We start from the raw sequence: 25761 nt of genomic DNA, 5'->3' as shown, positions 1-25761 counted from the left end.
AGCAAAAGATGAAAATGGTAAATGTTGGAGGGGCTGTGGGAAGACAGGCACATTAATGCATTGTTGCTGGGGCTGTGAACTGATCCAACTGTTCTGGAAATCAATTTGGAATTACAACACAAAGGTCACTTTGTAGTATAACATCTCCACACACCCTTTGATCCATATATAGCACTACGGAAGCACTTCTTATTCATTATTTTTTAAGGCACAGTAATATTCTTACCTACATTCATAATAATACAATAACATTCATTCCTACATTCATAGGCCATGATTTGTTTAGCCATTCCCCAATTAATGGGTACTCACTTTGTTTCAGGGTTTTTCTTTTAATCTCTTTTTTTGCTGCCAGTAAAGTGCTGCTATGAAATTTGGGTAAACTTGGGACAATTCTGTTCTGTCTTTGACCTTCTTGGAGAAGGCAACCAGATTAGGTACATTTTACAACTACATCTATGGGAGAAATTTTTACAGAGATAGGGAGCCAGTGGATATGAAACCTTTTGTACACTGTCAGACTTGATTGTTCTGTTGGTTGGTTTCACTGAAAGGTTCCCCCCCATCCCCTTTTTTTATTCTTTGTTATTAATGGCTCTTTGTGGAAGTGGAGGAGGGAGGGATGTTAGGAAATGAAGGTGATATAAAAACTAAAGATATTAATAAATTTTTTATTTAAAAAACCCTTCCCCTAGTCATATCTGATAAGAGGTAGCTAATCTCATTCTCTTCTAATTTTTTTATGTCCTGACCTTTCATATTCAGAATGCATCACCAATTTGAGGTTATTATGATGATACATGTTAGACTAAATATAATTTGTCAAACTTTCCAGAAATTATTGTCAAAGAGGGAGTTCTTCCCTAATAATTTATATTCTCAGTTTATCTTACACTTGGTTGACTTAAATTCTTTCTTATTCTTCTTGATCTAATCTGTTCCACTGATCTACCTTTCTTTTTTTTGCAATTGGGGTTAAGTGACTTGCCCAGGGTCACACAGCTAGTAAGTGTCAAGTGTCTGAGGCTGGATTTGAACCAAGTCCTCTAGACTCCAGGGCCAGTGCTCTATCCACTTCACCACCTAGCTGCCCCTACCACTGATCTACTTTTTATCAAGTTTTGATGATTACTACTTTATAGTCTAACTTGAGATCTGAAAGTTTTATTTCCTCCTGTTCTTTTTTTCATAGTTTCCTTGAAATTCTGGACATTTTATTCTTCCAAATAAATTGTTATTATTTTGCCTAGCTCTGTAAAGTATCTTCTTGGCAATTTGACTGATATAGCACTAAATCTGAAAAATTAATTTTGGTATTCTAATTTTTAGTATACTGGTTCAGTCCAACCATGATCATACAGACATAGCTTTACATGGCTATTTTTTTGTTTAATTGTTTCAGTTGTATCTGACTCTTCATGACCCCATTTGGGGTTTTCTTGGTAAAGACACTGGAGTGGTTTGCCATTTCCTTCTCCAGATCACTTTATAGATAAGGAACTGAGGCAAACAGGGTTAAGTGACTTGCCTAAGGTCTCACAACTATAGTATTTGAGCCTGAATTTGTACTCATGAAGAAGTCTTCCTGATTCCAAGCCCAATACTTTGTCCACTGCACCACCTAGCTGCCCATACGTAGCTATATATACATACACATATACACACTGTATATGTGTGTATGTGTGTATGTGTATATATACACACATACATACAACAGTGTGTATATGTATATAAATATTTGACCTAATGGGGTCAAATCCCATAACAAGAGTTATTAACTATGAATATGGGCAGATCAGTTAATCTCTCTGAACCTCATTTTTCTTATTTGTAATATAGTATATAACATTTGTACTACCTAGCTTATTGTAAGCTATTACTTGATGTGGTATATCATTCCAATACTCAGATCAAAAGGGTTAGGGAATATGGCACAGAACCAGGAAAATGGAGTAAAAGGCTAAGTGGTCAAGAGAGATATTTTAAGGATCATAGAGAAGTGGGGAAATCCCAAATTCCAAAATTCTCAGGGTTTTGCAGAGCATTCCCAGCAGGCTTAGAACTGCTGATATACTACCACTTCCAGCATGCTACTGGGGAAGCCACATATTTAACCCCTTCCTTCATCAACATTCAGTCAATAAATATTTATTGTGCATCTGCTCTGTGAAAGAGACTATGTTTAAGTACAGTTAAAAGCCTCTATTAGGAAATTTCCTCCACAAGAATACATCCCTGGTTTCATAGCTACTATAAAATATGGAAAAAACAGGTGTCACTTTAAAGATATTTGTGTTATAGTTAAACATTCATCTCTTCAGCAAAAGATATACTTGAAACTTTCACACAGGCCACAATAATCATAGAATGTCAGAGGGTTAAAAAAAAAAAAGACCTCAAGAATCACTTAGTCCAGAGCCCTCACTTCACAGATGAAAAACATGGAAGACCAAGGATATTAAGTGATGTGCTCAAGGTCACATAATGAGTGACAGCTCAAATACTCAATACAGGGTTCTCCTGTAATGTGGATACTGATACCAAGATGTGTTGGACTTTTTGGGCATTTAATTCAAATTGATTCAATTCAACAAACCTGTATCAATCACTTGCTATGTATACATCAGGTACACACAGTCCTAGGCCCTGGTGGGAGGAAAAGTAAAAAATAAATCAGTCCCTGCCCTCAAGGAGCTTCCATTTATTCTGTTGCTAGTATCTAATCCACCAGGAAGACAGAAAAGCAAGAGAGGTGTGTGTGTGTGTGTGTGTGTGTGTGTGTGTGTATGGACAGATATAGACACAGACAGACAGATATATATGTATGTCTTTATTTGTCATCATTATCATTTTCCTCAAAAAGGGCTTATTGCTTTGAAAACACCTAGATTTTAAGGGTAGTGAGTCTGCCCTCCAGAAGCTTATCTAGCAGGAGTGGGGAACCTGCGGCCTTCTAGGTCTTCAAGTGCGGCCATCTGACTGAATCCAAACTTCACAGAACAAATCCTTTGATTGGGGGTTTGCTCTGTGAAGTTTGGATTCAGTCAAATGGCCGCACTCAAGGACCTAGAAGGCCACACATGGCCTCGAGGCCGCAAATTCCCCTGTGACCTTGGGCACTTTATTTTTCGAGGGCCTTACTTTCCTCCATTTATGAACCCAGAGTGACCATCCCTGCACTGCCTTACCTCAGGGGGTTAAGGGAGAGCATCCAAAGGATCCTTCCGGTATCCTCCCCCAGCTGGAAGTAAGCTTTCCCCCCTCCCCCGCCTCTAGTCCTCCGGGGGGCAGGGCTTAGGGGACGTGACTCCGCCCCCCCGGAGGACGCCCGAATCCGACGCCGCACAGCGATTGGTGGGACGTGAGCCGAGGGGGCGGGGCTTCGCGTCTAGAGCTCGGGTCCTGGTCCAGATCCGGCTCCGGCTTCTTCTCTGGCTCGAGCTCCGAGTTCCCTGGAGGGGACACATCCGCTCACTTCTCCTCCTCCTTCCGGGGTAAGAGGCCTAACCCCTAGAGAGCAGACGCCCGCCTCTAAGGTTCTCCCTCCCCCTCCCAGGACGCCCCCCTCCTGTCTAGGACCGGCCCCTTCATTCCTCAGCCCCTTCCGTCACCCCCTCCCCTTTCTTTCTTCTCCCTGTCTCCCCCCCCAGTATCGCCTCTCCCCTCCCCACCTCTCGCCATGCTTCCTCCCTCCCCTTCTCTTTCGTGCCTCCAAGGCCTCCTCCCCTTCCAGAAGTCCAAGGCCTCTATCCCTGCGTTCCCGCCGTTCCCCTCCCTTCCCTGCTCGAATGGCTGCCCCTTCCCGCGCAACCCCCCAACACTGGCCAAGGCTCCCGGCAAGGTTTCATTTCTTCTTATCCGGCCAGCTACCTTCAGTGGCCTATTCTCTTAAATCTTCCTTGTCTCTCTTCTCACTGACCTCTTCCCCACCCAAAGTTTCTCCCCGGGAATCAGACCCCCTCCCTCAACAAATTTTTTTCTTCTGTATATCACCCTTTCTTCCCCTCCCCCACCTACGTTTCTACTGAAAAATTTCCCCTACTCTTCCCTCCCTCCCCCGGGCTTTCTCTCCACAATCTAATTCATCTCTTCTGTGGCTTCCTCTTCAAAGAAATTCTCTTACTCATTCAGACAGTATTTTACAGTTTACACACGGACTTGGAGTCAAAAAGCCCGGGATTTCTAAGCCTAGCTCTTTTAGCTGTGTAACAATGGGCGAGTCACTTCACTTTGAGACTCAGTTTCTCCCTCTAGGTCAAGTGATCTTAACTTTTTGTGTTGTCTTGGACTCCTTTGGCAGTGTGGTGAAGTCTGTGGAGCCCTTTTCAGAACAATGTTTTTAAATGCATAGAATAAAGTACCAAGATTATGAAGAAACCAGTTATGTTGACAGTTATCATATATGTTTAAAAAAAAAAACCCAACAGCAAACAAGTTCATGGACTCCATATTAAGAACCACCGCTCTAGATAATGGAGGTGATAATTCTTGAATCCATTCCACAGTGGTGGTGTGATAATGAAATGTTTTGTCACCTTTTGGGTGGTATAGTAATGTGAATTATTACTGTTTTTCACAGATTAAGACAGGCTACAACCACTCCTCCTGTGACTCTACAGCCTATTGGCCTCTATCCTAAGTTCTCCAGTGTCTGTTTTTCCTACAGGTGCTGGCCAACAGTTGGATGCCTGCACTGTCTTCTCCAGCATTACCATGTGCCCTTGACTTGCCTAGACCTGGTTGCTCTTCTGCCATCTTCCCACCCCTGCATGTTTAGGAAGCGAATGCCAGCTTTCAGGATGGCTCAGGTGAGTGGGGTTAGGAAAAGCCTTGGCCTAAACTCATGAAACATGCACAAGAGCTCGTTAGAGGTCATAAATTGAGACCTGGATTCTAGACTTGGCCTTAACCTTGTATGTCTTTGGACAGAGATCATATATTTGAACCTTGAAGAGATCTTAGGGATCATTTAGTCCCACACACATCCTGCAAATGAAGAAAAACAGGCCAAGATGGATTTTGACTTGGTCAGGTTTAAACAGTTATTAAGTAAGAGAGTCTGGATTAGAACCCACATCTCCTGACTGTTTTTCTAGCTTTGGGATTGGGTTCATTGGTGCTATTTGTTTTCTCTTCTTGGTCCTATTTTTCCTATGTAGATGATAGAGCGGTTTCTTTTGTCAACTTTAGAATCACAAAAATTCAGAGTGTGAAAGAACTTTGGAGTATGGTCACAGGACGATACCTCATACAACACATATTTATAGAGAAAGAAAGATGCCCAGAGAAGTGACTTGCTAGTCAGTAGGAGAATGTTCTGACTTTCAGCCTCACTGCACAGGTAACACAAAATATTTGCAGAATGTGCCTAGCAAACAACTAACCAGATAAAGGTTTGTACAATCAATGCAACAAAGTACAGATTTAGGATGACCAGAAATTATCTTTAACCTTTTTTTTTTTAAGTTCCCTTTCCTACACACAAGAAAGCCCAAGAATTGGGTCTTTGCCCTTTGTTAAGTGAGACATGGCATGATCCCAGAACTGGAGCTGGGCAAATGGGCACTGCTCAAGGTATTTCCCCTCTTTGTACCTCAGTTTTCTTCTCTGTAAAATGAGGAGATTAGACCAACTGATCTCAGATGATCTTCGATCTATAGGATATTACCATTGTCTGACCCCTAGGCCAGTAGAGATTCATTCATTTATTCATGAATTTATTGGTTGAACGTAAGAATGATTACAACAAACATGCATTAAGGATAATGCATACAAGAGAAAAGTCTAGTATGGGGATATAAGATATTCACACAGATAAATATTCTATAGATTTAAATAACATAAACATATAATAGGTGCAGTTGAGGGAGAGATTATACCTTATTTGACTGAATAATAAACTATTATTATAGTTTACACATAAATAGCATTTTATAATTTACCAAATGCTTTCTTCACAGGAGCCCTGTGAGGTAGATAGTACACACATTACCGTAATGGCTAGGTAATAATAAGACTCCTCTTAATGAGTCTATATTCCTAAAATGAGATTAAAAAAAAAGATATCTTTGAAAGGAAAAATTCACATAGATATGCACTTAAAAATAATGCCAGTTATAGGCTTCACTTGTGTTTTATACAAACCAGATATTGGGGAAAAGAGCTGCCTGTATTTGAACTGGGATGGGTATTTGACAGGTGGGAAAAAGGAGGACCAAAGAGGGAATGTAATTTGTGTATTGTGACCTAGGGAACTGATTAGGTCCAGAACTCAGGTCTCTGCACAGCCTCTGGCTTAATAAACTTGACTATAGATGGATTTGATTATAGTTCAGCTCCTGACAATTTCAGAAATGTTGCTAAGCCTGTTTTGGGGGTAAAGGCCTACTTGTCTTGGTGTTTGAGGCCACGGCATTTCCTATTTGTGGAAAAAAATTGTGGTTTCTGGTGTCACTGGCCTTAACTTCTGTCTTCCGAGAGGAATCTGGAGAAGGGTAAGAAGCCTAGAGATCTAGTTTCACTAGAAAAAAAGTAATTATAGCAAATATTTCCTTAGTGCCTTATGTTTACAAAATATTTTGCATGCATTATTCACTTTTATTTGAACAAATATATAAGGTAGGCATTTCAGTTGTTTTTATCCCCATTTTACATATTGGGAAACTGAGAACCACTGTAGGAAAGTGACTAGGCCAGGGTGACACTATTAAGTTGTGGAACTGGGATATGAACCAAAAAGTGTGATACTTTTTACACTCCTATAGTATTTCCTGCTTACATTTGAGGTTGCAGATAAGATAGACGGTATATAATCTCTGTAAGGTATTTTATCCTGCTTCCATTCGATTGTGGGCTAAGAGCAGCCACCTTCTGTCTTTTTGTTAGTCTATGATTTGAGCAACTCCGTTAGTGAAATTTGCATGTTCATAGCTGTTGGCCTGGCCTATATTTGAAAGACTGTCCCTGGAGATTATTTGGTCTGCTTATCCACTCAGCACACTTACCTCTAGCTTGCACAGCTTCCTGTGGGAGTGCGCTGAACTTCACTGGTGCCACTGGGACACCTGAAGTCTAGTCTGTCCAAAGGTTATTAATACTGAGTTGAATTTGACATCTTTTTATAACTTTCTATTTTATGAACACGACTATAGTGGGAAAGGTGAAAGGGGATGATGTCGAGAGTATGGTAGAGACTTTGAGTAGGCATTTTGTTGTATTGGAAAGCAGGTTAGCTTGCAAGTCCTGGGTTCTAGTCCTGGTTTTTCCTTTTGTTGGATGTGTGACCTCAGGCAAATGATTTAATCTCTCTGAGTCTAGGTTTGTAAAAATGAAAGGATTGACCTAAGTAATCTCTAAGATAGAGACTAGCTTTGATATTTGATTTTTTGTTCTAACATTTTTTTCTTCTAAGGCTTCTTACAGCTCTTATATTTTATTAATGTAAGCTCTGTGACAGCAGAGATTATTTTATTTCTGTCTTTGTATCTCCAGGACCTAGCATAGTGCCTTGTTCGTAATTGGAACTTTATGCTTGAATTGAATTAAATTCTGTGTTGCAACAATCTGTGTTCTAAGATCCCTTCCTGCTTTTAAGTTCAGATGAAGACTCTGACACTCTGAAATGGGCATTCAGTTCACCTCTCTGAACTTCAATTTTCTTTTTTGTAAAAAGAAAATTGCACTCTCATGGTGGTTGTGAGATAAGTGCTTTGCAAACATGAAGTAAATTGAGTTGTTATCGTTATGATCTGTATTATAAGATCCTTTCAGTGTTGGCATTTTAGTGTTTTATGACTTCACCTCTTTGGGGATTCTTGGAGACTTGGAGATTCTTGGAGACTTGGAGATTCTTGGAGATTGAGTCTTAATCCATCTGATATAAGACCTAGCTTAGTGCTCTGAAGCTTTGTTTCTGAGGATTGTGAATAAATACTTTTGGATGGGATAAATGAACTTACTTTCCATTTTCTTGTCATTCTAGGCAAGTGATTAGAATGTTTGTGTCATTGGTGGGCAACCTGTTAGTCTATTTACCAGAGCATCATCAGTGGTATAAGAGCCACTGCTTAGCTCTCAGGTATATGTTGAGAAACTTTCTTATTCCTGGGGGAACCCTTGTGGTCAAAGAGCCCAAAGCTACATCCTTTTAATTCATGCTCATTTCCTTATATTAAGTGGTTAGAATTGCAGCTCACTGTATAGTACCACATGGATACAACAAACCTTACATATTACTTTATTTGATTTTTCCAATAATCCATGTGATTGGCAATGCAGGTTTTTTTTATTTTTCCAGTAAGGAAACTGGGGCTTAGGAAATGACTTATATTAGCTAGCATTTACACTGCACTTTCAAGTTTGCAAAGTATTTTACATATGTTAACTGATTTGGTACTTCTCCAAGGATCTAGTCACCTGGGATTGCTGAGCCTGGGAGTCAGAAAGACCTGGATTCAAATTCTGCCTCAGGTGTTTAGCTTATTAGCTGCATGACTCTTAAGTAATTCACACAAACTCAGTTTCCTCATTTGTAAAATGGGAGGAATAACAGCATCTACCTCACAGGGTTGTGAGACTCAAGTGAGATAATATATGGTTAAAACAAAACCTACAAAATACTGTATAACTCTAAATTCAGTGTTCTTTCAGAGTGCTGGACTTGGAGTTATAAAGACTTGGAATCAAACTCTGTCTCAGGTGTTTACTAACTACATGACTCTTAAGTTACTCAACTTCTTTTGACCTCAGTTTCCTAATTTGTTAAATGGAGGTAGTAAGAGTACCTACCATGCTGGGTTGTAAGGATCAAGTGAGATAATATATGTAAAAAACACTGTAAATCTTTAAGTGCTATATTTGTCAGCTCTTACTGTTATAGAATGTGAAAACTAAAAGAAGAGTCATGTCAGAGCCAGAAGGCTCTGATCATGTAGCCCCTTACCCCTCAGGAATTTTTTTCCCTGATAATTGTCTTTAATGTGAAAATGCCTAGGTACTGTCCTTATGGCTCTCCATCTTAAGTTGTGTCAGGTTGAGATAATGTAGCCTGAAAAATCTATTGTTTAAATTGTGAACCTTGGTAATTGTATCTGGCTTTAATTGTAGGACTTGTACTCCTCATTTTAAATGCAACTTACGAATTTGGTAGGTTTGCAAAGGAGTGGGAAGAAGGGACAGAAATGAATGTATTTTTTTTTAATGTTGCAGATGGGGATTTCCATCTTTTCCATCTCCCTGCTTCCCCTTGTCTACCTAAATTTAAAGTAGTGTAATAGGAATTAGGCCTCTTTGAAACTCCTGCACTTTTTGAACCACCTGATTGCTCCCGTGCCTGGAGGTAGGTCGTTCTGGACCTTACTGGAAACTGTTCACTGGGAAGTGGAAATGGCAATGGCATCATCTGTGGATTTTAAGACTCACGTGGACCAGGCTTGTAGAGCTGCTGAAGAATTTGTCAATATTTACTATGACACCATTGATAAAAGGAGAAGGGTGCTGACTAGATTATACCTGAACAGCGCCACTTTGATTTGGAATGGAAATGCTATTTCTGGACAGGATGCCCTGAATGAGTTTTTTGAGATGTTGCCTTCCAGTGAGTTCCATGTCAGCGTGTTGGATTGCCAGCCTGTTCATGAGCAAGCTACTCAGAGCCAAACCACTATCCTCGTGGTGACCTGCGGGACTGTGAAGTTTGATGGAAATAAACAGCGCTATTTCAACCAGAACTTCCTGTTGACAGCACAAGCCACACCCAACAACTCAGTATGGAAGATTGCAAGTGATTGCTTCCGCTTCCAGGATGGAGCTGCTTAGTCTTGGCAAAAAACCAACTCTAAAATATTTGGAATGTCTTCGTTTTTCTCTTGTTGTTCAGTTCATTGTAGAACTGTGAAACGTGTGCCAAAGTTGATGTGTCTTTAAAAATATAGATCCCTAGCAGCAACTTTTGCAGTTGCCATTAAGAGCTGTGGGATGTTATTTGTATGTTAGATGCCTTTTAAATATTCTTGATACGGAAGTTCTGAGTTTGCTACTTTGTTCAAAGACGACTATATAAAGAGAACTGCTGTGAACCTGATTGATCAAAAACTGGAATTCTTTGTCCCGTTGTGAACCATGGGCACTCTCATTAGCTCCGTTGTAATGCCCTGGGAGATGTTCTCTGTAGTATATATGGTTAGTAGAAAAATACTTGCAGCCTTTCAGTAAATACTGAGAGTAGTCTCAACTTAGGGACTACCTAAATCAGAACAATAAAAACACTACTTATTTTTACTTGTTAGGTTTTCATCCCTAGTCTGATGTTCTGGAAAGGTCTGTGTGAAGAAATGTTCACATTGTTGTTTTGTTAGAGAAGGCCACCGTTTGACACCGATACATGTGTGTGTATAAAACCATACTATGCATATTTCTGTTTATCAGTTCTTGCTCTGGAGGTGGACAGCATCTTCCTTCCTTTGTTGTTGATTTGCATATTTGTAATACTCAGAACAACTTAGTCCTTCACAGTTATTCTTTGAACAATATTGCTGTTACTGTGTACAACATGTCTTTTAAGAGGGATTAATATTAACTTTCACTTATATGTGGGTTTAAGATTTAAAAGTGTTATCAATTATCTCATTAACAATTATCAATTATCTCATTTAATCTACTCAACTCTTTAAGTAAATAGTATTAATTATTATTCCCATTTTTCAGAGGAGAAAATTTGACTGAGATCGCACAGCTGTCAAGAGTCAGAGAGCTTTTTGTGTTATTACATCATGATGCCTCAGATGGTGTAGTGGATAGAGTACTGGGCCTAAGGTCAAATCTTACCTTAGACACATGCTAGCTGTGTGACTCTGAGCAAGTCACTTAACCTCTGCCTCAGTTTCTTCAACTATAAAATGCGGATCATAGTAGTACCTACCTCACCATAGTTGTTGGTTCATATTTTTAAATGAGTTATTAAAAAATTAAATTATTTCATGACTATGTAATTTAAATAAATGAATTTGAATAGTATAATAGAGCACTGTATTCAGAGCCACAAAATCTGAGTTTGTTACCTAGCTATGCTGTTTATTAATGTGAATAAGTGACCAGAGGCAAATTGGGTCTCTTCTTTGAGCCTTAGTTTGCCACCTATAAAATAAGCATAATAATACTTCCTGTCTCATAAGGATATTGTAAAGGAAGTAGCAAAGTGCTGTGGAAATGTGAGGTTTTATGGTGGTAGTCAGATGTATAAAATTTCCCAATATAGTCTTGACGACAAGAAAAGAAAATGTACTTTTTCATTAAGTTTTTATTGCTATCTTTTGTTTTTTATAAGACCTTCATTTCTCAACCTCTCCTTTTTCCTTCCTCAGCTAGAGAGCCATTCCCTATAATAAAGAATAAAAAAGAGGAGGACAAAATCATTTCAGCAAAACTAGCATGTCAGCTGAGTCTGATGGTATATGCAATATCCCACTCCCATAGTTCGCTACATCTGCGAAGAAGGGAGGGAAGTTAACGTTTTCATGTCTTCTTGGCTGTTGTAATTACATAGTGTCAGTTTTTTTTTTTAATTCTGTTTACATTGTTGTCATTGTATTCATTAAAAAGTCTACATTAAAATTTTGATTGTCTTCTGTCTTTACATCACCTTCATTTCCAGTTATATCTCCCCTTTCCTATCCAGCAAGCCATCCCTTGTAACAAAGGGAAAAGAAAAGAAAGAAGAAAATGCAGTTAGCAGAACCAGCCAGCAGATCAACCAAGTCTAATAGTATGTTCGATCTCCACACTTGTAATCACCAATCTAAGACCTAAGTTCCTAAGTCCCCAGTCTAAGAATATATAACAAGGCTTAGCAAAAGGGAATCTTCCTTGTCAGAACTTGTGTTCCAATTTATAATAATTATTATTCTTATCCACCTATCTTTCCAAGGCTGCCTTGTCCATGAAGCCATCCCCGTTAGGTCTCGCATTTATGTGGCATTTTCAGGTTTGTCAAGCTCTTTTGCTTATATCAATCCCGTAAGGTAGGTAGCACAAGCATTCCTGTCCCCATTTTACAAATGAGGAAACTGATACTTAAGAGACAGAGAATTGCCTGTTGTCACTTAGTTTTACAAAGTGTCAGAGCTGGTCCAACTCCACTTTCAGATTTCAAATCTAGCACACTCTCTGCTGTACCATATTATTGCTGTTGATTAAAGTAGAAAATGTTGTTCTTCTTGACTCTTTTGTACCTTTGTATTTTAGCCACTTGGTTAGAACTTAAGTATCTGTGATTCTATCAATATAGGTATTTCCTTTACTCACATGGAATGTAAACCCTCTATATGTTGAGTTGTCTTTCTGAGCTGAAGCAGTATAAATAAAAAGCATCACCTGGTAGCCGACCTTCTTAGCTCAGCAAACATTGGTTACATACTTACTATGTGCAAAGAACTTTGCTAGTTGCTGGTGATACAAAGACAAAATACTGTCCTTGCCCTTAAGGAGCTTTACTTTCTACTGGGGGAAGGGAACAATCATTTATTAAATGCCTGCTATGTGCCAGGTACTATGATAAACACTACAAATGTTATCTCATTTTGGGGGAAAATAACATACGCAGAAATGTATATTTATGCATATGTATGCATATACATGCACACATACACAGAAAGTAAATTGAAAATGCTAAGAACTGAGGGGGGCAGGAAAATTGTCCTTTAGGATCCCCTCTCAGATGAGGGGATGTCTGAGTTGTATCTTGAAGGAAGCCAAGGAGAGAGTGTATTTCAGGGATGACAGAGATTGGAGACAAAATGAGAAGCTTGTGGGGAAGCGAGTAGTTCATTTTTTCCTGAATTTAGGACACATGAAGGAGAATAATATGAAATGAGTGCGAGAGTGGATGAGTGTTACTGTTGGTTGGAACTAGGGGAGTTAGTGCTTACTCTAAAAGCAATCGGGAACCACTGAAGATTTTTGAATAGAGGATCAACATAGTATCAAAACCATGCCTTAGGCAGATTATTTTGATAGTTCTTTGGATGATAGTTTGAAAGGGGAAGAGCTGAGAAACATAGAAGACCACGTATGCTAAAACAGTAAGGTGTGAATGCTGTGTGAGTGAAGACAAGGGCAAGGATACGAGAAATAATAGAGATTAAATTTGACCAGACTTGGGGGATGGGGAGAAGGGAAAAGTCAAGGATGACTTTAGGGCTCTGAACCTGGATGATGCCCTCAATGGAAATAAGAAAGTGCAGAGGCGGTGATGGATATTGTGGGTATCATAGATCTAGAGTTATTAAGAGATCATTGGTGACCTTAGAGTATTTTCACTTGAGTCATTGTATTAAAAGCTACATTGTACAGTGCTAGGCTGAAAGCAGGAAGAAGAGTTTGGCATTGAAAGGGTAAGAAAGGGTAATAGCTCAAAAGGCTATCAGGGTCAAGTGAAGGTGTTTTGTTTTTTTTTGTTTGTTTTTTTAATTAAATTAATTTATTTTTAGAATATCCCTCTTAGTCCTGCATGCATTGGTTAGCACAAAGTTGAACTTTATTATAATCTTTTTTGTAAAGTATACTCTGATCACTGCTTGGGATAGTTTCTTCACTGTATAGTCCCGTGACTGCCAAACCGTGGTAACACTGTTGAGTCAGCAATTTATACAAAGTTCAATAGAAAAAATTTACTGAATATCCTCTGTTTAATGTAAACAAAGCAGGACGCAAAGAGTTTATAGTAACACTATTTTACAGGGCCTGAAATGATTATCAATTGTGTGTTAAAGCACTGGATTATTACCACAGCATAGATATCTGGATTTATCCTACAACCCAAAATACAAACACCATATAATTTGTGAGTTAGCATTTTATAGGTTCTTTCAATGCCTATAAACCTCATAATTAAATGGTAATTTTTCTATTTGTACAATAATTTATGGAAATAACTTACCAGTTTATGAAATAATTTCATAATTTGTGCCCTGTAAAATTAGGTGTAACAATTTTTACACTAGCAATAGTGTAAGCAAGCTAAGGATTTTGGTCCTTATATATACATAAAGCAGTGTACCACCAGACTGAAAAACTGTGTCTTTACTCACAGCTTCCATATTGCACAGACAGATATATTATGAGAATTCTACAGAGTCACAAGGTGAGCATTGCAATGGTAGGCTAAGACCGATGCTTATTATGAAAATTTCAATAGGGTTTGAAAACAGTAACTACAGTAGGGGAGAAAAAATTTTTTTAAATATGCACTCCATATTTACATAAATATGCAGCAAAGCTAAAATTCAATTTGGGATCTGCTTAAGGTGATCATCTCAGTGGTGTTTTTTAGTCTAACACTAGCTATTGGCAATCTTTTATTTAAATACTCACTGATAGGAAATAAAGAGCCTTAAACACAGAACAGCAATCAAAACTAGTTATTTAGTACAACTTTCCACTGACAAATCCAGATCCAACATTAAGTGATTTTTAATATCTTCCTAAACATGAAAAGTGCATGTGAAAATTAGAAAAAATTAAAAATAAAAGCCAAGTATATCTTAATTGTTGGCTTATTTGGAAGAGTCACTGTATTAATATAACTATGGTTTCATAAGCAGCACCCATTACGAAAACAAGTCCTAAAGCTCTTAGCTTGATTTCATGGATGAGCTCAAACACCCATATCTGAGAGTGAGAAATGAATAGTATTTGACTTGAGAGGTAACAGCATCACAGTGACATCTTAAGCATTAAACAATTATATACCAAACATAAGAAAATATTAATAAGCAAAATTTACCTTAATGCATTAAATTTTAAATGATCCAAATTAAGTAAATAACTTCTACAGTAGAGTAAGAATGCAGTACCTTTACATGAACTGACTGATAGCAATAGCAGACTGAATGAGACTCCATTGTAAAAATCTTTTAAAGAAAACTACACGTGATGTTAATACTAGTTTAGGAGCTTGACCTTTTTTTTTGTTGTTTATTTACTTTGCAAATTTGGAATGTCATTACAAATTGGGACTAAATTATTTAGAACATATATTCTCTGAAAAGGTAGGAAATATACTACTGTTAAGAATATTCATAATTGTTTGATATACTGTTCTTATATAATGAAAAGAAGCCTTATGAAACATAAAAGAAAAGAAAAATGAAATAAAAGCAAAAGCCCTCAATATGCAAAGGTTTATAATTTGGTCCTATAAAAAGGCAGTGCAGTCTTCATATATGCAAATGTGTGTTAAGTAAATAGACCTTGTCAAAGAAGCAGTGATAGATTTCCTTTAAATAACTATAAAGTTAACTTATTTTCCCCAAATATCTTTAAGTGGACTAGTGATGAAGAAAAAGAAAGTGCAGCTGTTTTAACTTTGAAAGTGTTAACAACGAAAAAACTCCTAAACAGACAAACTTAGAAGAACTGATCTGAGTACTAAAAATCAATTAAATTAAAAGGCCAAGTGGCAGCAGCAAATACTTCTTTGTCCACGAAGCACTCACAACCCATGCCATTTGGATAAGCTACACAAGAATCCAAGAGATCCCTTCAGCATCCACTTTCTACACACACATACACACAGCAATTTACCAAAATCCGTTTATATAGAAACAGGACACTGAAAGACTATGATTTTTTTTCTTTAGAACCCTATACAAGAAAGACTTCAATAAAGAAAAGTGTAAACATTGAGGATCTTGGCATTCTGATTGCTGCTTACTAAAGTGGTATCAATTCCTTGCCTAGAAAAGGTGTTTTTGTTTTTTTTTTTAAAGATAGAGGAGACCTGGGTACGTGTGTAGGCAGCCAGGAAGGAGCCAGTACGAAACAGTTATGGGAGGGATGTTGGGGTGATTTGGGGAAGGGTGTTCATTGAGACAAGCTGACAGGTGCCCCAGTAAAGACAGGAGGAGGTAGAATGGAGGGTATAAACAGATGCATTTGCCATGGCAAAGAAAAAGACTTTTTTTTTTCCCTTGGAGAGGAAGGAGGGACTGAAAGAGGGAAGATTGGAGTAACATAAAAGGGTTTGGAAGTGTGGAGTAGGGGATGTAGGGGATGATAGAATTCAAAACAAATGGAAGCCATTTCATTAAGTAGGTGAGCAGGAAGAGGGTGAGTATAGGGAGCTTAAGAATGGTATAGGGGGCTTAAGAAGGAAAGGAAAGTTTTTAAAAAGCTGTTATTGAAGTCATGGCAGAATTAATCAAGATTGAATAAGAACATTGCCATGCAGCAGTGAGAGCCCAGTTGAGATTCGATAAAATAAATCATAATAGGACCCAGTCAACATGCCGTAGTGGTGTGATTTCCTCCAGAAGTAAGTGATGGAGATTGGAGGAGGCCACGTGCAAGGGATTTGGAGGTAGAAGACAGTAAATGGTTGGACTAGTCAACTATAAATAGGGTCAAGACTCTGAAGTGAGAAAAGTGAGGCCAGAGAAGGCTAATGGTACAGGGAAGCAAGGAAGAGGAGAGATACTGATTTGTTTTTGTTTTTGAGGCAATTGGGGTTAAGTGACTTGCCCAGGGTCACATATCTAGTAAGTGTCAAGTGTCTAGTCTGAGACCAGATTTGAACTCAGATCCAAGATCCTCCCGACTCCAGGGCCAGTGCTCTATCCATTGTGCCACCTAGCTGCCGCCTGAGATACTGGTTATTAATAGGAGATATACTTAGAATCATAAAATCATTGAATGTCAGAACTGGAGGGCATCTTAGTGGACAGAGCACTAAACTTTTTTTGTGGTAGCAAAGGACGATAAACAAAGTGGGTGCCTGTTAACTGGAGAAAGCTGAACAAATTATGGTATATGAATACTATTGTACTTTGAGAAACAGTGAACATGAAGAATCTGGAGAAACTTGGGAAGATTTTTATGAACTGATACAGAATGAATAAAGCAGAAGCAGGAAAACAATGTAAGCAATGAGCGCAGTAATGTAAGGGAAACTTGGTTCTAAAGACAACAGAACTGACCCGGGCAGTGTACCAAGCCTAACCAGTCAGAGGCCTGGCAGCAAAGCATACCTGCCTCTTCCTTAGGGGCGGTGGACTACAGCTGTGGAATGAGGCATACATTATCAGAAACAGCCACTGGAGGGGCAGCTAGGTGGCACAGTAAATAGAGGTCTGGACTTGGAGTCAGGAGGACCTGAGTTCAAATCCAGCCTCAGATATTTAACACTTACTAGCTGTGTGACCCTAGGCAAGTCACTTAACCCCAATCGCCTCACCAAAAAGCAAAAAAAACAAAAACAAAACCAGCCACTGGATTTAAATGAGAGAATCCCAGATCTAGAACTTGAGGAGACCTGACAGGACGCCACGTGGTCCAGCCCCTCATTTTACCTGTAAGGAGGAAACTGAGGCCCAGAGAGGGAATTCACTCTCCCAAATCAGCAAGGGGCAAGGACACAAAACCAGGGCCTTCACTCCAAACCCAGCATTCTTTCGACTGTATCACACTGCTTCTGCACTGGATTAATTTTTTACTTTACACATGAGAAAGTAACATGGATGTTTAAAAAATAATAATCCATTAAAAAAACCTTTTTTTTTTAAGTGCTGGACTGGGAGTAAGGGGAATGGGTTTAGTCCTATTTCTGACACTCACGTAACTCTAGGGGAGTCATTTAGTCTCCATAAGCTTCAATAATTTTACCTATAAAATGGGGATAATAATATTATCTACCTCCTAGGGTTATTGTAAAGAGCAAATGTGATTTTGTAAAATGCTTTGCAAACTTCAGAACACACAATAAAACTACTTATTGTTTTGCAGAGGAGAAATTTGAGGCGCCTTACTCAAGGTCACATACTAAGTTATGGCAGTGATGTTACTAGAAGCTGGGTTTCTTGACCTTCTCCGCCCTGCCCCCCTTATCTTGGCCACTCTGACTTACTATGCTTTTCTTTTTGCTACACCTAGCCTGAGAGCCAATATCAGGCTGGCCTTTCAGGTGGATGAGTGTATTCAACAAAGCGCATTGCAAAGCCAGGCATTTTCTTGGGGTGCATAGAATTAGAACAAAGAATCAGATATTTTGAAGCATTATTTCTATCAAGTCTGAAGAATTGTCCTGCAGACTGCAGCTATTTCTATCTAAAGACTACATGGTGAAGTGGAAATAGTGCTGAATCTAAAGACTTGGGTTCTGGTCCCAGCTTTGCTTTTTTTTTAAAGCTTCTTGGCTATGGGTAAGTCACTTTTTCTGGACTTCAGTTCCCTTTTCTTCTAAATAAAGAGGATGTACTTGAAAACCTAGGTTCCTTTTAGCTCTAAGAATCAATGGCTCATGACTTGGGGGGAAAAAAAAGTATGTGTCTTCTAAGTTTAGGGCACCCTCTCCCCTGGACAGTCAGGATTAGGAAACTGATAAATCAGAGGCATGCCATGAACATTGTTGGCCTGGATTTCATTTAGGCATTTGACAAAGTCTTTCTGGAGAGATAGGGACTAGATGATAGGATGATTAAGTAAAGTTTGGAACTGGTTGAGTGACCTGACCCAAAAAGATGGCTAATGTATAATTGTTAGTCTAGGGGCATGTCTCTTGGGGAGTGCTTTCCTTAACCTTGTTCTCTTAAGTATTTTTTTTTTTATTAATGACTTGTATAGATAATATGGTTATAGAATTGGTTCTTGATAACAAATTTGGGAGTAGTTATTCTTTGAATGATGGAATAATGATACAAAAAAAAATCTTGATAGGCTAGGAGCATAGACTAAACAAGATTCAATTTAATAGGGACCAAAGTAAAATTCCAAAAAAAAAAAAAAATCCATTGCATAGGTATGAAATGATAAAAGTGTGGCTAGGCAAAAGTTCATTTGGAAAAGACCTAGTGGTTTTTGTGGATTTATGGACTCAGCAATGTGATCTTAGAATACATCAACATCCTAGGATCCAGAATGAGGAATGTGATAATGCCCTTTTGTCAGGCTGCATCTAGAGTTCTGTGACTAATTCTGGCAACGACATTTTAGGAAGGATTTTTAAATCCTTCACATCCACAAAGGGCGGTGATCAGGATGGGCACCTAAACCTAAACATGTCTTAGCTCCCTATTTTGCTGTTTCTGTTGATAGTGCCAAAAAATCTTCCCCACCACCTCAGCTCAAAACCTTAAAATTTGCTCCGATTCTTTTGTCTTCTCCCTACCCTGCTCCTATCCAGGTAATTGCCAAGTCCTAGTTTTTCTGCCTCTTCCATCTTTGTGTCTGTTACCTTATTCCTACTTACATGGTCACCACTCCAGTTCACGACCTGAGTATCTCTTGCCTAGCTATTGTAGAAGCTGGTGTCTATGCCTTCTCATCTCTCTTTATCATCATTCACATACTATTAATTTTCCTAGTGCACAGGTCTGACCAGATTGGGTATGCTGTAGAGGGAATTTTGACATGTTTTCCCTATTCTAACTGTAAATTTTGTAAAGGCAAGGATTGTTCCTTACCTGAACTTTATATATTTCTCCCTTTTCCGCATACCCTCACCTTGCATAGTACTGTGCACAGAGTAGGCACTTAATAAATGTTTGTTGAATGAATTCAGGATTTACCCATGGGTCAGACTATAGGACCTTTGAGGTCCCTTCCAATTCTGAGATTGTCAACTTGAACTCTAACTTTTTCTCCCTAGACTACTGCTTTTTTTCTCTTGGTTGGTGACCTCTTCAGCACCATTTTAGTTATTTATTTATTTAATTATCTCTATGGTGATGACTCATTGATTTATATATCCAGCCCTAGTTTCTCTCCTGAGCTCCAGTTTCACATCACAAATTGCCTCCTGGACATTTTGAACTAGTCTTATATACCTCTCAAAACATGTCCAAAACAGAACTTGTTATAGTCCCTCCCAAACCTCATGCCTCTTCTAAATTTCCATATTTCTGTCTCCTAGGTTCCCAACCTTGCCGACATGTTTTATTCCTTTTTCTCCCTAACTCCACAAATCTTTTTTTTTTCTTTTTAGGCAGTTGGGTTTAAGTGGCTTGCCCAGGGTAACTCCACAAATCCACTCACTTGCCAGATCTTGTCATTTATACCACAACATTGGTCCCCTTGCATCTCTTGTATCTGCCTCCTTCTTTCCATTCAGATAGCTAGCATCATGGCTTAGGCCTTACCACCTTTTCCCTGAACTCTTTCAATAACCTGTGAATTGATCTACATGCCCGAAGTCTTTCCCCTCTCTAATCTTTCCTTCACACAGCTGCCAGATTTATTTTCTGATGCCCAAATTTGACCATGTTCCCTACAGTAAACTCCAGTGTCACCTTATTGCCTCTCTATATAAACTCTCCTGTTTGGCATTTCCCTTTACAACCTGGCCCCTTCTTACCTTTATAACTTTACTGCATATTCCTCCTTTAGACACACAGTGGGTCAGCCAAACTGGCTTTCTTTCTTCTTCTCCATCTTCCTTCAACCTGCCTTGGCACTGGCTCTGCCATACGTGGACTGTACTGCTTCCTCACCTCTCTCTCCTGGAGCCCTTGTTTCTTTCCAGATTCAGCTCAAGGGCCCCCTCCTACATGAGTCTTGTCCCGATTTTCCCAGCTGCTGCTGCCTTCCTCCCAAATCTACCTGTATGGACTTTGGAGCTCTTTGAGGTCATCAGGGACTCTTTGAGTTTTTGTCTTTGCATCTACAAGTGCCCAGCGTAGTGTATGGCATGTAGTAGGCAGTGTGTGGATCGGCTGATTCATTTTGTTCATAGGATAGCAGTTATAGGACTGGACTGACCTTACTCCTTTTTTACAGAGAAGGAAATTTATCCAGCGAAATGAAATGACTTGCCCATGGTCACGCTGGTAATAGGCAGCAGAACTGGGAGTCTACCTACGTTGTCCAATCCTAAAGCCCGGGGTCTTCCACAACCCCATGTGAGCGTGCTATTAGGTGACATATGAGTAGAAGCCCTTCGTCTTCACAGAGCTTAAAGAAAGTCACATTTTAGATACTCTTGCCATTTACGTTTGAAAATTTCTGTGAGATAGGTTAGTAGTAACTCATCTTATAAGCAGAGGCAACTAGATGGAGCACTGGGCTTGGAATCAGGAAGACCAGAGTTCAGATCTGGCCTGAGACATTTACTTAAGCTATATGACCTTGGGCAGATCACTTAACATCTGTTTGCCTCAGTTTCCTCAACTGTAAAAGAGATGATAATAATAGCACCTATATCCCATTTGAGGATAATAATAGCATCTACATCCCATCTATATTTGCCGAGCAAATGAGAGAATATTTGTAAAATACTTAGCATAGGGCCTTGGCAGTAGGCTGTATATAAATGCTATTATTATTATTACCAGAGAAACAGATTTCAAGAGATGAAATAGTCAAATCTAACATTTATGCACGTGTCTACATTTTATGATACTTTATTCACTAAAGTCTGCATTATGGCATCTAGAGGTGACCCTGAAGGCTATCTTTGCCAATGAAAAATTAGTTTAGACAACTAGCAAGCTGGCAGGATTTCAAGTATGGGCTTGGTGATTGAGTCTGTGGTCTGAAAATCGGCATACCTAGGTTTGGAGAAGTTCATCTCCAGAGGATTGATTATGGTCCAGGGTGCTACAGCCACCATTAAGACGCTGAGGTGGTAGAATTTGTAATCACCTAAGCTTGAAGCACTGGAGCATCCGTTGTATTACTTTGTCTATTTACTCTGGTGGACGAGATCACAGCTTTCTTTACAGTTACGTTCCAGTCATGCTTATTTAAGCAAATATGGGGGGGGGTATGCCTTGGTCTTTGTTTCTTTGATTCCTTGCTTATCAGTCATCAGTTATTCCTCCCTCTTGCAGTACAGTTGAGAAGATAGCACTTTATTTTCCTTTAGTTACCTTTAGATTAGTGTCTCCCTGACAGGATTTTGGGGCTATCTTAAATCTCTCTCATCCACCACCCATTTATAAACTCTGTCTCTGGGCTTCTGTGGGTTAAAGCTTCCTTTTACAGCTGGCCATCTCATCTACTTTATGTTGATTCCTATTTAGCTTAAGTTTCTGAGGCTCACATTTATCTTTTGCCTTGCTCCCAAATGCTGGCAATGTCTCTGTGCATGGACTCTGGGAAACCATGTCCTAGGAGAATAAAAGTTCTCATTTTTCTAATGCTTTACAATTCACACAGAGATTGCGTTGCAAAAGCTCAATTGAATTCGGCCAAGAGTTATTAAGTGACATGTATACAAGGCACTGTGCTACATTTTAGTGATGAAAAAAGATACAGAACAACAGTTCCTGGACTCAAAGACCTTACATTCTACTGGGAGATACAATGTATGCACAAATAAGGCTGTTACAAGGAAAATGGAAGGAGAAAAAGTGTAAGGGAGCCACATCAGAAACTCCTTGAAGGAAGGCAAGGATTCTAAGAAGCTGAGTTACAACCCAGAAAATGCTCGTTAAGCTCTTCTTGTGTGCAAGGCACTGTATTAGACACTGTGGGTTTCTTTGCTATGGACCTGTGATGCCGTCAGTGTGAGAATCTCCAAGTGTGGAAACTTTTCCCACTGATCATTACTGGAGACGAAAAAAGCTCAGCAACTTAAGAGTCTAAGCAATTTCCTGGGACACTTTAGGGTTAACCTGCTTGCTCATGGTCACACACAGTAGTGGGTGTCAGAAGCAGGGCCTGAACCCCAAGGCTGAACACAGACACCAAAACTGGCCTTCCATCCACTAAGCCTCCTCACTAGTGTTGGGTGCTGATTGTTTTTGCTGAGACAAATTCAAAATGATCTCTTCCTTTAAGGAGTTTACATTCTGGTGGAGGTATGCCATAAGTCAGTATTCGTTAGCAAATTGAAAGTATGTATAAAGTAATGTCAGGAGGGAGAGCGTGCTAATAAGTATGGGAATCTGGTAAGGCCTTATGCAGGAGGGGGCACCTGGGAGTAGGTTCCAGATGTGGGGGCAGCTTGTGTGAAGGCAGAGATAGGGAATGGAGGACTGATTTTGAGGAACAGCTAATAGAGCAGTTTGGTTGATAATACCTAGAGTTTGTGAAGGGGAATAATATTGCATCAAGTCAGTAAGCATTCATTAAGCATCTGCTATATATAGGCCAATCACTGGTAATACAAAGAAAGGCATGAAATAAAACAGCCCTTGCTCTATAAGCCTGCAGTCTGATGGGGAGGAAAACACAAACTGGGTACACATTGGAGATAATCTCAGAGGAAAGGCACTTATGTTAAGAAAGACTGGTAAGGGCTTCTAGCAGAAGATGGGGCTTTAGCTGACCCATGAAGGAAGCCAGTGAAACCAGGAGGCAGAGATGAAAAGGGAGAGAGTTCCCCACACATTGTGGGGTGGAGTGGGCAGCCAGTGAAGTGCCCAAGGAACGGCAGGGACGCCAGTGTCACTGGATCTGAGTATGTGGAGGGGAGGAAGGTATAGGAACCCTGGGAAGGTAGGAAGGGGACAGGTTATAAAGGGGTTTAAAAGCCAAAAGATTTTATGTTTGATTCTACCAGCATTTGGGAGAAGATAAAAGATAAATGTGAGCCACAGATTTATGTTTGGTATTTGATTAATAGAGATGATAAAGAACCACTGGAGTTTATTGAATAGTGGGATAATATGGTCAGACATGTACTTAAGAAAGATCAATTTGCCAGTTGAGTAGACTAGAGTGGGGAGAGATGAGTTAGGGAGGCCAGCCAGAAGGCTACTGCAGTAGTCTAGGCATGAGGTGATGAGGCATGCATGAGTATGGTAGCAGCCTTAGAAGAGAGAAGGGGAAATACATGAGAGATGTTAGAAAGGGTAGAAATAATTATTAGATATGGGAGTGAGAGTAGGAGTTGAGGGTGGCACCTAGGTTGCAAGCATAGGTACTAGAAGGGTGATGGTACCTTTTGTCAGTAATAGTGAAGTTAGGAAGAGGACAGGGCTTGGGGGTTGGGGGGGGTGGGAGGTAATGAGTTCAGTTTTAGACATGTTGAATGTAAGATGTTTATGAGGTGTCTGGTTCTAGATATCCAATAAACAGTTGGAAATAAGAGACTAGAGTTTGGGAGAGAGGTTAGCTCTGGACAAATAGATCTGAGAATCATCTTCATAGATGATTCATCATGAATCCATGGGAGCTGATGAGCTCACTAAGCTAAGTAGGATAGAGGGAGAAGAGAAAAGAGACCAGGATAGAGCCATATTTTTTGTAGGGAATGCCCTCAGTTAGTCGTGAAAACCTGGATGAAGATCCAGCAAAAGAGACTGAGAAGGAGCAGTCAGCTAGGGAGGAGAATCAGGAGAGAGCCATGTTACAGAAACCTAGAGAAGAGAGAGTATCAAGGTGAAGAGGGTGATTGACAGTGTCGAAGGCTGCAGAGAGATCAAGAAGTGGAACTGAATGGTAAGTGGGAACCTGATGATGAAGGGCCTGAAATGCCAAGCTAAGGAGCTTGTGTTTTATGCTAGGTGTTTTTAATGGAGGAGCAACATAATCTGTCTTAGATTATTTTAGCGGCTGTGCAGAGAATGGGTTAAAAAGGGGGAGGCTATAAGTAGGGAGACCAGCTCAGAGGCTATTAGAAGTACTGTCCAAGTGAGAGAGGATGAGGATTTGAACCAGGGTGATGGCGAAGGGTGCGAGTGACATTGTAGAGGTAGAATTTGGAGGAGGTTTGGGTTTAAGGAGAAGATAGTTTCATTTTGGACACGTTTCTTTTCATATGTCCTTGAGACATCCAGAAGTCAGATGATGAAGCATTACTGGCATTCAGGAGAGATATTAGGGTTGTATACTTAACTTTTGGGAGTTAGATGAGATGAGATGAGATCTCCAAGAGAAAATGTAGAGAGATGTGAAGGGGGCTGGACATGGACAATGACCCAGCAAAGAAGCTTGGGAAGGAGAGGTCAGACAAGTAAGAAAATTGTAAGACAGCAGTGTCATGAAAGCCAAGGGAGAGAAACCTGGAGGAAGGATGGTCTACACTATCAAAAGCTACAGAGGAAAGGTCAAGGAGCATGAGGACTTAAGAAATCCTTAGGAATTAGCATTTAGGGAAATTGGTTTCAGGTGTGGGGAACTTGTGGCTTTGAGGCCATATGTGGCCCTCTGGGTCCTCAAGTGTGGCCCTTTGACTGAATCCAAACTGAAGGCCACATGTGGCCTTAAGGCCTTAAGTTCCCCACCACTGATTTAGAGGAAAGTGTAATTTCAGTTTAATGGTGGGATGAGCAAGCTAGGCCATAAGGGATTTAGAAGTGAGCTGTAAACAGGTAAGGAAACAAAGGCTGTAAGTGAAGATGTTGCTTTCCAGAAGAATCAGGGATTGTCAACAGCATTATCTCTGTCACCTTTTCATTTCCTGACCTTGGGCAAGTTGCTGAACCTCCTTTTCATCTGTAATAATATGTGCTTTAAGGCTTTTAAGATGCCTTCTTCACAGCAATTCTGCAATATAGGTAGTAGATTATTTATTCAGAGAAGTAAAGTGACTTGCCCATGATCAAAAAGTCAGGTTCTTGAGGTAGGATATGAAACGGGTTCTTCTGACTACCAATCCAGTGCTCACTCCGTTCTGTCATGCTACCTCATCTGTAAGACAGAAGTAGTCTTTTATCCTTCATGGGGTTCATAGAAGGACTCAATGAAGTCACAGATCCAGAGCTGAAAGAGGCCACATCTCATCCACTTTCCTCTTTTTGCAGATGAGGAAACTGAGGCACAAATACTTAATGTCAAGTACCTTTTTAACTTCAGCTGTGGTGATTATTGACGGTGATTATAATTCCT

General features: G+C 39.7%; 2 protein-coding genes across 2 annotated transcripts in view; both read left to right on the top strand.

Annotated features, from left to right (window-relative positions):
* The first annotated feature begins 4721 nt into the window (after positions 1 to 4721).
* Positions 4722 to 10856, top strand: LOC114043714 (NTF2-related export protein 2). The gene is made up of 2 exons (XM_027862820.1): positions 4722 to 4808; positions 9208 to 10856. The coding sequence occupies exon 2, from the start codon at positions 9385 to 9387 to the stop codon at positions 9814 to 9816; it is 432 nt and encodes a 143-aa protein (XP_027718621.1). The 5' UTR covers positions 4722 to 4808; positions 9208 to 9384; the 3' UTR covers positions 9817 to 10856.
* The window catches only part of LOC114043713 (DNA-3-methyladenine glycosylase-like), a 66032-nt gene continuing 45000 nt past the window's right edge, over positions 4730 to 25761 (top strand). Inside the window, exon 1 of the mRNA XM_027862818.1 lies at positions 4730 to 4808. Within this exon, the coding sequence (XP_027718619.1) occupies positions 4770 to 4808 (39 nt within the window). The 5' untranslated portion in view covers positions 4730 to 4769. The remainder of the gene's footprint in view (positions 4809 to 25761) is intronic.

This window comes from Vombatus ursinus, unplaced genomic scaffold, assembly GCF_900497805.2.
Source record: "Vombatus ursinus unplaced genomic scaffold, bare-nosed wombat genome assembly UNPS02014770.1, whole genome shotgun sequence".
In the NCBI taxonomy this organism is placed as follows: domain Eukaryota; kingdom Metazoa; phylum Chordata; class Mammalia; order Diprotodontia; family Vombatidae; genus Vombatus; species Vombatus ursinus.
This window is presented reverse-complemented; position numbering and strand designations above follow the sequence as displayed.

Bases quoted from the DNA above. Each gene is read 5' to 3' on its own strand.
- LOC114043714 (XM_027862820.1), top strand. From the start codon at position 9,385: ATGGCAATGGCATCATCTGTGGATTTTAAGACTCACGTGGACCAGGCT.